The sequence below is a fragment of the Vespula vulgaris genome, chromosome 19 (assembly GCF_905475345.1).
Source record: "Vespula vulgaris chromosome 19, iyVesVulg1.1, whole genome shotgun sequence".
NCBI classification, from domain to species: domain Eukaryota; kingdom Metazoa; phylum Arthropoda; class Insecta; order Hymenoptera; family Vespidae; genus Vespula; species Vespula vulgaris.
The window spans coordinates 2859475-2873383 of NC_066604.1; the positions used below are offsets into that span (position 1 = coordinate 2859475).

A 13909-nucleotide genomic window follows, 5' to 3' on the forward strand; every position below is an offset into this window, starting at 1 on the left:
GAATCGTAGAAATTTGAAACAAATATCATTTTAAAGGGCAAAATTTTCTCTACTTTTTCAACTTATTGTTAATAGTTAATTAACAATTTGTTATAAACAATCTGTTATAAACAATTTGTTATAAACAATGTTTCTAACAATCTCAATAATTTCTCATTAATCCAATTAATGATTACGTAATTAATTTAATCATTAATTAGTAACATATATAAATAAATCAATAAAAGAATTTAATAAAATATTGAATATTGAAAAGTGAATGAATTTTGTCGAATTTTAATTGGACGTCAGGAAATTTTTTTCTAGCTCGACATGATACGAGAGTTCAATTAGTTGGAAAAAAATTTAATAACGTGAATACCTACAACCTATATATCGCGTTAACCATCGAAATATTTGATGCATATAATTTTGCGAGCTTTAAAAAAATGTTATTAAATTATTTTAACTTTTTCCACAAAGACACGTTTCCGTATTTTATCATGTGTATACAAACCGTATAAATTAATTCGAGAGTGCTTATCTTTAAAAACGTATATTATAGTAGGAAGCAAAAACATTATCATATTTATACAAAATGTAAATATAAATAATATATATATATATATATATATATTTGTTTTTTGAATAAAGCAGAAGTAAATAAAATACTACAAGTATTTAGCAAGGCCAATATTCACGGAACAATAATTTCATTAATCTCGTTACAAAACTTTAATCTTTATTTATCTATTTATTCTTTTTTTATCCCTTGCATGTAACTTATGATATGATCGATAAATCTGTCTTTATCATGAATAGAGAGAATATACCTAATAGAACATATAAAGTGGCTAGTTGCATATACCTAACACTATATCTAATACGATATAGCATGGGTAGGCTCTCATTTTCTCGTGGATTTATTCTCCAGAACGTAATAAGTAGCGAAGAGCTTTCCCAGGCGCATAATTAAAATCAATTTCCAAGCTCTACTCACGCTCGCCCTTAGAAGTAGCTGGTAGAAGGGCCTCTCTCTGTAGTCTAGTGGTTGCTGTAGAACCAGGGCGCCTACGTACGTATTCTGACTTTTCTCGACGTTGACAATGCCGAACTTTTGGCAAGCATCAAGGAACTGTAACAATAGCGTTACGTGATAATCATGACGACGACGATGATGATAATGATGACCATGACGATAATGATGATGGCGTCACTTATTTCGTCCTACTTCTTTTTATAATTATCACTTAGATTTTTCAACGAATTACATCATTCTCTCTCTGTCTCTCTTTGTCTCTTTTGTTAATTCAATGAATGAAAAGAATGAATCAGGAGACGAAAGACAACGTGATGCAATGTTTCAAATGCTATTGCAATGTGAATAAAACATACATATTTTTATCTGGCTAAACGAGAGAAATAGATAGATAGATAGACAGACAAAGAGAGAGAGAGAGAGAGAGAGAGAGAGAGAGAGAGAGAGAGAGAGAGAGAGAGAGAGAGACGTGTTACGATCTAAAAACAAAATTTATTACACACTTTAATTAATAACGCATAATCAACATGAAACGTGTGCGTTAAACGATAGGGTCGTCTATTATGTATAAATAGAGAAAAAAGAGAGAGGCACAGAGAGAGAGAGAGAGAGAGAGAGAGAGAGAGAGAGAGAGAGAGAGAGAGAGAGAGAGAGAAGATGGGAGGTACTAAAGTTGGCTGTCGTAAAGCTGGCTGAGCCATTAGTTAAAAGGTTTTACAGTTTTATTGGTCCGGCCAACGGCACGTGGAATTTATCGAGCGAATATGACGTAGTAGCCGCCGCGTTATACCTACTAATATCCCTTCTCGCATCTTTCACGAACAAGTTTTACAGCACTCGCCAACAAACTAACCTTTGGATAGATAATTCGAATTTTATTGCGAATTTTACTTTAACCTTTCTTATCACGTGTTTACCGTTTCAAAATTATTATTTTTTAGATCTCTCTTTCTCTCTTTCTCTTTCTCCTTTTTATCTAAGTAACAGATTTGGTTTTCCTCTAAAAAAAAGTTACATACAATATTTACGTAGGTAAATACATATTATTTAACTGCAATAAAATATCTACGTACTAATAAAATGATTTATTTATTTCCTTCATACTTCATTCATATATCCTAATCTTTTTCAGCTTAAAAGAAGAAACTCGTTTAAAAGAAACGTATCTCACGTATCTAACAAATTTTGTCCATTCTTCATTAATCTAAAATAGTCGTCAAAACACGTCGTCAAGATGAGCAACGAGTATGAAAGTAAATCGTCAGAAAATATCTCGAAGAAAATTCATACGTATAGCCGAGGTCGTAGCCGCAATTTCGAGCGCTGCCCGTTTCGCGTTTTCCTCTCTTCGACTAGAAGCTGCTACTATTACTACTACTGCTCTACTACTGCTAGTACTATAACTACTACCACTATAGAAGTAGTTGGATGTAGGGAACTTATTAGAACTATGAGAGGCGTGGATAATTTAATGGAAAACTGTGAATTACAAAGCGCCGTGAGCGTCGACCATCTCTCTCTTTCTCTCTCTCACTCTCTCTCTCTCTCTCTCTCTCTCTCTCTCTCTCTCTCTCTCTCGCTTGTTACGTGCATGCTAGAACACTTCATCCACCAAGCCGCTTCTTCATTTACGTGAGCTACTGAATATATACCGGGTACCACACTGATACATCTTTCATCCTAGTCAGGATAGAGAATCTCCATGGAACACGTTGGTTCAGCAAGAGAAACGGAAGCACGAGGGGCCTTTGCTAATAATGCATCACAACGAAGCTCCTGTACGATGGTACGTAATTCTTTCGATGAATGTAAATAATTAAGAGACACCAAGATATTGGCGAAAGATTTAAGAACAATTTTCATAGTTGTTCATACGAACAAAAAAGGTATCGTTTTATCGCGAACTTCTTTGTAGAAACACATCAGATTTTTTCGATCCTTTTATTACCATGGAGGATCATTGACAAATCATTCAATAAATTTTCTTATTATTTATCCAAACGAATTTGTTAAGAATTTTTACCGTATGATGGACTCGAGTTAAATTTGTATTATTGTTAATACGAATAATGAAAATTGTTTCTAATGTCTTTCACGTTTAGATTCGAATAAATAACGAGGGTTAGATATATGTATCTTACTTGAGGCTGTGGGACACACGTTAATTCGATGTTGTCACCGAGAAGATCGGGGTCTACGACCCTGATGCCCGGAAGAACCGTGGTACCCACAGACATATCCTCCGCCGCAACAGCTTCATATGGTACGCCGAGGAAATGCGGTGGATTATCGTTTTCGTCGAGAACGATTACGTAAGCGTCGACACCTACTATGTTTGGTTGTTGTCCATCTGGGACTTCGTCTTCCAGTGTTACACGAAAACGAATAGTGTCGTTTTCCTAAAACAAATGACAACGTGAAACATGATTAAGATCGATGGTTCAATCCATTATCATAATTGAATTAATTTTCTTAAAACAGAAATTAGCGTGAATTATTATTCCGATCGATTGATCAATCAATTTAATGTAAATTAATATATTAATACAATTATTTTTAATATTACCTAAAAATTAAAAAGTTATTGTACAAATTTTTTGAAATAAATTTCGATATCAAACGAATTATAAAATTACATTTTTTTTATAACGTCAAACTTTCATCTTTGTTAAAATTTTCATTTCTAATAACGATAACGAATAAGAGCACGAGTAACCGGATGAACGGTTGATCAAGAATCACTCCGATTCCCACGGACGGATTTGTGATGCGTGCAATAACGAAGGATGAGGAGAGAAGAGGGAAGAGAATTAGACCTCGAAGAGAAGAAGAGAGAGGAGGAAGGGAAAGCAAATGGGATCGAGCGATGTGTGAACGAGTGACGTTAGTTTATCGCGTGGTCGATGCCACGCACGTAATCCTATATGTTTCTGTATTTAACAGGGTATATATATATATATACACATATATATACATGTATATTTATATATGTAAATATATGTACGTGAGAGAATATAGAAAGAGAAGAGCAATGTACGAAGTAATTTCATTAACCACAAAATGAAAAAGAGAGAGAGAGAGAAAAACTTCATATGTTTCATTTTATCAACTTCCTCACATTTCTCTTTTTTTTAATATCATATTAAGAAAAGAAAAAGAGAATAGAAAAAAGAAAACAAGAGATACTCAGAGATTTAGAAAACGTAGTATTATAGTAGTACATAAACGTGGATATACAGGAAATATATATTCCCATTGAATATGATCATTTCTTTCAATAATTTTTTCAATCATTTCTACTATTTCCCCTTTCAAGTTTCTTTCTATAATAATGATAATAATAATAATAATAACGATAAAAAAAGCAAATGGATATATAGAAGACACCTTGTATAGGCACGTAGTACAAGTTAGACCCAAACGAGCTGGCTTTTCTTTCCTTGTACGAAAGTGCTGCAGTCACGCGACTATCTCTCTCTATTTCTCTCTTTCTCTCTCTCTCTCTTTCTGTACCTTTTTCCCAGATAATTCCCATCGTATTTTCAGTCTTCTTGTTGGCCGGAGGACAGGGGCTGTGATAGGAAACGTAAGAGGAAGAGAGTGGAAAGACACGAGGTCGCCTTTCGTGTGGCCAATACAATGCAACTCCGTTACACGTCATTCCTTCTCTCTCTCTCTCTTTCTCTTTTTCTTTTTCTCTCTTTTTCAACAAGCTGCGGTCCTACCAACATCAACCGGTCAACTCAGCCCTTCCTCCCCCTTTCAGAATAACCTCCCTGTTCCCTTTCTTACTCCGTAGCAGTCGTGTATCGTGTGTACGTGCTAGGCATCGTGAAAAAGCGGACAAAATACTAAAAAAGAGAAAGGAAGAAAGAAAGAAAGAGAGGAAAAAAGGAAGAAAGAGAGAGAAAGAGAGAGAGAGAGAGAGAGAGAGAGAGAGATTACACTTCCTTTTTGCTCTTTTATTTTACTGCTTCTACCTACAAGCACTATACGAGTTAGCTTGTATGGTTTTCAAGGGGGTGGGGAGTGAAACGTGGGATAAAAGAAGACGGGAATGCAGTCTTCCTTTTTCCTTTTTCTATTTTATTTTTCTCCATTTTCAAGTCTCACGTTTTCACATAGTTTCGATATTACATTGTTATATAAGTTTTCAATCACTATCGTTGCTATGTTCTTGAAAATAGGTTAGCCATAGGAATTCATTTCAAGACATCTTATGGGATAATTATAATATATATTTCTATGAGTTCGATGCATCATTGAACGAACGTTTAAATCGATCAATGAACTAAGTCGTGATTATCTTTGTATAATTAAAGGAGATATAAAAGAACTTTTGCAACAGTAGCAGCATCAACATCAGCAACAACAACAACAACAACTGAATGAACATTCGTTAACGTCTATTACCTACGCTTTAGTTGTTCTCTAGTTGAATTTATCTTTTAACTTCATATGAGCCACGACTAGTTTGAGCTGTGGTGCTTCACTCTCTCTTTCTTTCTCTCTCTCTCTACATATGCAGTTAATATCAATTTGAATCAAACAAGAACTTGGCATCGTTGTTAAATGTATTTACGTGTTGTACGAATCCGACGAGAAATTCGTGAGAATAAAAGAGAAAGAGAAAAAAATTATATTCTGAATTTTATTTTTTATTTTCTATCTCTCTTTCTCCCTCCCTCTCTCTCTCTCTCTCTTTACATCTCGTCTACCTCTTATTTCTTTCAATCTAATTTCATTTACGACGTTAGATTTATTTTATCTTGTAATTAAATTATAATATTTATATATTTTTCATAAACAACATCTATATTCTTAATTTTATTTCTGTACAGAATGGATCAAAAGATTCGAAAATGATTTTAAAACTCATTTACTTTTTTTTGACTTTTTCTACTGATGTATAATTTTATAATCTCAGGAAAAAGAAATTTATAATTAACCTGGAAAGTTGCGAAAAAGAATAACTTATTGTAAAAGTCTTTTAGAATCTCATCCTTTATTATTTATCTATATATATTTTTTGTAAAATTTATATAAATTTAATATTTTATCGTTTGAATTCTTTCCTAAAAATACGACTATTATTTGTGTATTATAATTATGACAGAAGTCAGCTGATCCTACTTACGATAGAGTAATTTTAAAAACCGTTCGTAGTAGTATAGATAGAAATGCGGCCAGACATAGGTCGCTGCAGACGTAGTGCGTAACTACTGATTGCGAGCCGTGGCTGGCCGCATACGGACGTGACTACTTGTTATATATTTCACCCACACATTCGTATCTTTCCGATAGACTTTTCTATCGTAAATACTGACTATCCTACCGACTATTCTTCCCTTTTTATTTCTATTTCTATTTCTATTTTTATCTCTATACATATCTCCCGCCTGTCTGAAGAAAAAAAAGAGAAAAAAAAAGAAAATGAAAAAAAGGAAAAATAAAAAAATAGAAAAGTAAGAATAATATTGAAGAATTTGTTAGATTCAATTTGTTCCATCATAAATTAAATAATAAAAAAGAAAAAAAGAAAAATAAAAACTAAAAAAGGAAAAAAAAGAACAAATTTCTAATTTATTACACAATTATTCAAATGAGAGTATATTTTATGAACATTTACATTCCTTTCTAATATATCACTGTGCATATATGTTGGCTCTAACGGCTAATAAGGTTATTACTGTTCGGTACGGCATGTCATTACAGTTAATCACGAATTTCAATTAAAACGGACATCGCGCATTAGCGTGTTCACGATATAGATACATACATACATACATACACGCGCATATATATATATATATATCGAAAGAGAGAGTAAGTACGTAATTAGGATATTTTAACCTGCTTTAACGAAAACATCATATCAAAATTAAAGTTTCAAAATCGAATCCTGATACGATCAGAATGAAAAATATTTTTGATTTTGTTCTGAAATATTTGAATATTTCTTTCTTGTTTTTTTTTCTTTTTTTTATTTGATGTCTCGGTATCTTTTAATCTGTTGAAAAAACCATAAACAGTAATTATAAATAATCGACTTATTTCAATCGTGTATTTTAATCACGAGGATTTTAATCACAAGGATTAGTTATTTTTTTTATTTCTCTCTTTCTTTGTGTTTTATCGATGTTTCTTTATTTCTCTCACGTTCTTTTTTTCTTTTTTTCCCGATAACTATCCTATTTCTTTCTCGGGGCGTTGGTTGTTGCCGTCGTTAATTATTTAAGACAGTTAGAACATTGGAAAATTATTTATCGGAGAAACGGAATCTATAGCGACGAAGAGTGAGAAAGAGAGAAAAAAGAAAAAAAGAAATAAGACAATTTTTCCCTTTTTTCTTCTCTCTCCCTCTCTCTCTTTCCCTTTTTCTCTTTCACATTGTATTTCTCTCTATATCTGTTTCTATGTCTTTTTCTCTCTCGCTCTCTCATTTTTTACACCATTCCCAGTATCACCTGCGTTCGAGGTAGTAACGAGAAGCAGGTGCATGTGCTACCATCAGTGATTCCGTAATGTAATTCATCGATTTAATGCGCCCGTCCGCCAGCGATTAATCGAATTATCATTTAATCCTATACACGCTAGCTTGGATACATCCCCGACTTGGCGAATGTCGAGACGTGAATTTAAAAAAATAAAAAATAAAAAAAAAGAGAAAATAGAAAAAGAAGAGAAAAAAAGAAAGCAAAAGAAACGATATAAAACTAATTATAATAATTTATCTAAAAACGAAAGAAAAAGGAGAGAGAGAGAGAGAGAGAAAGAGAGAAGAAAAATTAGATTGGCATAATTTCTCTGATTATAATCAAAGATAAAAATAGAAATAAAAAAAATAGAATAGAATACAAATGAAAATACGATTTGCGCGTCTTTGTCCTTTTTTTCCATTCAAAAAATAAAAAAAGAAAAAGAAAAGAATCAACAAATAAATATGACCAATAAAAATGCGCAATACAAATAAAAATACGATTTGTGTGCTTTTGTGTGCTCTTCTTCGATCTTCTTTTTTCAATTTGCGTAATTGCCATAGGTCAATAATTAAATGTAATACAAATAAAAATACAATTTGTTCTCTCTTTTGTATTCCTTTTTTTGTTCAAGTTATGTAAACAGTACTCGAAAATTCGCATAGCAATCAAACGAGAGGGAGAAAAGCGTTCGTCGAACACAACCCAGGCAGGCTTGAAAGTTGCGAACGAAAAATAAAAGAGAAGAGAGATAGAGAGAGAGAGAAAGCATCGGGTTTCTGGCTAGTTTAGAGAGACGGGAGCTTTTATTGCAAGCTTGGCCGGCGGTCGACCGAGGCGAACCGCCTTTTTCTAGTTCGTTTTCGAATCCTCGCGATTCTGGGACCCGTTCGAAGTCATTATTTACAGTACACGCGCTATCGACTATCGTGAGTATTGCTTTCTCTCTCTCTCTCTCTCTCTCTCTCTCTCTCTCTCTCTCTCTCTCTCTCTCTCTCATTCTTCTCTTTTCTATATAGCGAAAAAGAGAAAGAAAATTTTTCACGCTGTGATATCCGTGTTTTATCGAGTCTAAAAATACAGTCAGATCTGATTTATAATACAAATATAAATACTACAAACGAACAAGTTAAAAGAATATATTTTTCTCACCCACGTTAAACTCGCGTTAATAATGAAAAATTAGTATAACTTAGTAGTTCACGTAAACGATCGAATCGACTAACGACACGACCATCATTGACTCGCTTTATCATCTTCAACGTGAAAACTCCTCCATTGACTTAACTACTTCATAGACTTAGACAATTTTTTACAATCTTTTACAACAAACCAATATCGTTGACAAACTGATCCGTCTTATTCTCAACGTAGAATCTGTACGGTGATTAATTACTTTCTTAGATTCTCTCCTAGTCGATATCGACGTTATACTTATATCGAAAGTTTGTCACTCGATAATTTATCACATTTTTTTGACTTTGTACTTCCTCTTTTTATAAAACGTTTCAAAACTGAACGATAAAACTTTCATCTACGATTCGTCGAAATAGAGGAAGATTCGAAAAAAGAGAATAAAAATCACTAGACTAGGAGGAGAGGATTCTCACCAACGATTTATATGCAGCGTTTCACTCTACCGACAAATTTGACACCGATGTACCATCCTCGCCCTCCTTGACAACGAGCTCTCTCTCCCTCTCTCTCTATCTATTTCTCTTCCTCTCCCACATATAGATAGATAGTAAGTATAGGTAGAAAGCAGAAACGCGACTGGTATCGGCCTCTTCGACGATGTACCCGGCATTCGTGCCTCAAACTCAACTCTAGCTACCGTTCTCTCCTCTCTGGAATTAGTTGGAAAGTCGAGAGGTACGATCAAGACGTGCTTGAAATAGAAAGCTCGATCCATATTCTTTTCGTTTTCCTCTATCTCTATCTCTTCCCCTTCCTCTCTCTCTCTCTCCCTCTTTATCTATATCTCTCTCTATATCTAGTCTTTTTCATTTCTTCGAGAGATTCGCGAGCCTTCTACTAAAATTTATGCTCCTAGGAAAAGGCCTGTGTCACGAGGATCGGGGAGGATACATGACGAATGGGGTTTCTTAGAAAACAAAGGATCCATCATGAATGAGATGATTAATATACCGACGATACGTATACGTAAGGATAAACTTATGCGGCGAAATCTCATTAAAATCGAAAAAATACATGATTACAAGACTTTGTCAATGTCTAATAGGTAGATACTTAAGTTTCTAATTAATGAATTCGATGAAATAATGACTAAGATACTCGTCCGAGTAAATTCGTCTAACTAATTCGCTAATCTTGACTAATCAATTGCGTCTATTAATTATCCGATACAAGAGATCCTTGATTAACGATTTCTACTAGAGGTCAACGGCCCTGAGGCTTCGTAGGAACGCGAAGGAAGACGAACGGGTTGTCCCTTTCGTGATGGCAAGCAGCTCCTGTTCGAAAGGACAATTAATTATATTCGAGCTCCACGTGCAGCATTTCTCCTTCCTTTCATTCTCTCTCTCGTGATTTATCTTTCTTCCTAGACTCAAACTCTCACCAACTATTTTTTATCCTCCCGTCATTATAATTTTAAATATAATTTTTCAAGCACACTTCGCTTTCAACATTTAATATTAATTTAATTTTCCTGCAGTGTTCAGCAATTAATTATTAAAATTGAATTAATTCCATTATTGATTATAATATAATTAACGATAGAATTTATAGCGCCTGTCTATAGAGTGATTAGTCCAATGTGAGACTTGACAAGAATTCTAAAGTTTTAATTTCGATCATTGACGGTCTATTAATATCTTATTATTAAATAAACTAAATAAAATTTAGAAATAAAAATAGAATTGAAAATAAAATTATAAAATAACGATGAGTAAAATGTAGATTGTTCTACGAAGAAATTCATGAATGCGTGTCGAGTGTGACACATGTTTCATAAAATTTCTATTAATAGATCTTTTTTGTTCTTATTTTAAATAAACAAAATAAAATTCACATGATTCTAATAAAACTTTTGAACAATTTCATCATAATTATGTGCTCATAACGAAAAGAAAAAAAAAAATTCAATTTTAAAAATTATTAACAAAATCGATTTTATTATAACAATATTATTGCAATATTTAAATAAATAAAGAATAAATTACGCTTTAAAACGGTCTTTGAATCAAGTCTCTACGACTTTTCGTTCCGAAGATATCGCCTTTTAAAGATTTTCATTCATAATTCTTATACTACAGCTGTTCGTAGTAATAGTATAGTAGTAGTAATTCGATCAGCTGGGATGCGTAAATTCTCGGAATTTATGTAGGTCAGTGTGTCACTGGGTCACATGAATGAAATTATGTAGGTCAGTGGGACAACGTAAACCTCTTACATTTATACGGGAATAACTCCGGAACTAAAAATCGTAGAGACACGATACAAATATCGTTTTAAAGGGGAGAATATTGTTTATTTTTTTAACTCGTTGTTAATAATTAATAAACAATTTGTTATAAACAATTTGTTATAAACAAATTCTTACGAATTAAATTCATCTTATTTCGTTAGAAACAAAAGAAAATTTTCAGATTGCGTCTGATTTATAAAATTACATAAATTAATAAATTGTTAATAAACAAATTATCGAATAAACAATTTTTTATTTATATGAGAATATTTCCGGAACTGAGAATCGTAGAAATTTGAAACAAATATCATTTTAAAGGGCAAAATTTTCTCTACTTTTTCAACTTATTGTTAATAGTTAATTAACAATTTGTTATAAACAATTTGTTATAAACAAATTCTTTAGGAACTAAATTCATCTTATTTTGCTATATTTGTAAAAAGAAGAAAGAAAAAATTCGATAATACGACATTTTTAATAATTTTAATTAAAATATATCTATTTAATTTGTGTCGAGTGATACTCGACAATCGTTGATTCATTTGTTCGTCTTATTCATAGACGAAAATCATCGACTAATAACACCGTAGATATCTTGAAATAAATGTAATCTCTAATTGAATACTAATAGTTAATTTTATCATTATTAATAATACTTTTACATATTATTTCGTTATTTTCATTTAAAAAATGCATCTTTTCAAATTTTATCCGATCGATTACGTTTACTTGGTAGAGCTTATGCGTTTGTAGAATATCTGTAGTCTGCTCGGGTGTTCCCGGTAATGCGGAAATAACGATGCGTGTATCAAGCCGCGTACGTGTCGCTCCTTTGATACCCCACGTTATATCCATGTTCTCGCTTCGTCTACCTCTGTGCAGGATTAATAATCTACGATTACACGGAGACGGCTTTCCGAGGTTAATTAGAAGGATCGACAGAGACGGTTCTTCTTTCTCGTTTCTCGAAAAAATCTTTGAAAGAGGGAGATAGATAGTAATGAAATACCGTTTTCAAAAGGCTGTGTTTTTCATTCCCTGTAATGAATCGTGACTCTCGTCTCTTTCTCTCTCTCTTTCTCTCTCAAATCTGTATTTGTATGTAATACTTAACTTTAATACTTAATTTTAATTAACATAAAAAATATAAATACAATACCGAATAAATAAATCGATAAGACATGTATAGTGCAATCTCGTTAATTCCATAATTAGGGTATATATACCTGTATTCCACGTATGCACGCATGCATATATATATATATATATATATATGTATGTATGTATATATTAGGATTACATCGTGATACCATAAATTAGGACATCCATAGACGCGTGAACGTTTTCGCTGGAGCGTTAGATTCTCGCAAGGATAAGCGTATCAGCAATAGCCAAGCGGATTCGACGACTAGTCGATGAACATTATAATACATATAAATTGGATCTTCTAATATCTGAATAGTTAATGAATACGAGATTATGGTCAATACGGTATAAGGGGAAGTAAAACCAATTCGTTGATATTAATTTATCAACAACACGTACATAAAGAAAATAAGTTTTCCGTATGGATGTAAAATAAAATAAAATAAAATAAAATGAGAAAAGAAAACGAGGTAAGGGACTTTTAAATGACTTTCCTTTTCTCTCCTTTTCTTTCCTTCTTTTACCTTCCCTTCTCTTCCCTCCCCTTTTCTTACTATTCCTTTCCCATAGGATAAAGAAAAGAAAAAAGGGTGAGAAAAAGGTTCGAGTGAGAGTAAAGCGATCGACTTCTTACCTCACGATTCAGGGGCTTTGCTAACTTGATGGCGCCTGTGCGTGAGTCGACTACGAAATAGTCGGTGAGTTGTATGCCATACTTCACTGGTGATCCTTCCGGATCGTAGCCCTTTAGGACGAATACAGACGTGCCTACTTTGGTCGATTCTGAAAGAGGTAAACCTGTAGGGTATCCTCCTGCTTCAAGAATAGGTGGTTCGTTGACATTGTTGCCAACTGAAATTAAAAGTATTATTTTTACATTAGAATAATATTTTATTAATATATTTATATATATATTAGATTGTTATTGAATCTATTGTAATATAAAATAAGTGAATATAATTAAATTTACGTCAAATATTGACAACTGAGAATGATCGATAATATGAATTAACGATGATAAATGATTTTCTAAACAATAGCTATTTATCGAAAAGATATTTCGCTGATAAATAACCCAATTAACGTATCAAATCGATCGTATATTATTTGTTTGCAAATTAATTGTAATATAAAATAATTAGATATATATATTATATTATATAATTACACGTACAACTCCTACGATGAAGAAAAATCTTGAGAAAAATGAAAATTAACTAACCTTATCGTAAGATTACGGTCTACGTGATGTTCACCTTGCTACGATCTTACTACGACTGATTCTAGAAAACGAAAAGGACAAAGGACAAAGGACGCGCACGTACACGTTAGCGATTACATCACGCTACTAGGAACAATGATATGCGTAGTGAATATCACCTTCGACGACTTTTATCTCTTATTTTTGTTTATATACGTACATATACATTTCTAATAGATATCTTTGTGTTATTTTTTCTCTCTCTTTCTCTCTCCCTCTTCCTCTCTTTCTATTTCTTTTATATATCATTTCAAATTGTACATTTGTATTATTATATTATATCATTATAATCTTTAAAAATTAAATGTCTATTATGTATTTTATTATATTGTATATTATATATATATAATAAAAAGTTTATATATGTTTTATATTCAAATATTAAATTAATTAATTAGTTTATATAATCGAAAAATCGTGTCATGCTGTATATTACAAAAAAAAAGACATTTTCACACTATCTGATTTGTATTGAAATAAATTTACAAATATATACTCGTTCGAAATCAATCTCATAGAGGGTAAATCATCAATACCCCTTTATGACGACAGCATCTGGCAAAATGCAGAAAATC

General features: G+C 32.4%; 1 protein-coding gene across 1 annotated transcript in view; it reads right to left on the reverse strand.

The window, feature by feature from the left end:
• Positions 1–13909, reverse strand: part of LOC127070813 (cadherin-87A) — a 122075-nt gene that overhangs the window by 7929 nt on the left and 100237 nt on the right. The window contains exons 3-5 of the mRNA XM_051009263.1: positions 12708–12925; positions 3160–3417; positions 980–1114 (exon numbers count right to left, since the gene is read on the reverse strand). Coding sequence (XP_050865220.1) covers positions 980–1114; positions 3160–3417; positions 12708–12925 — 611 coding nt within the window. The remainder of the gene's footprint in view (positions 1–979; positions 1115–3159; positions 3418–12707; positions 12926–13909) is intronic.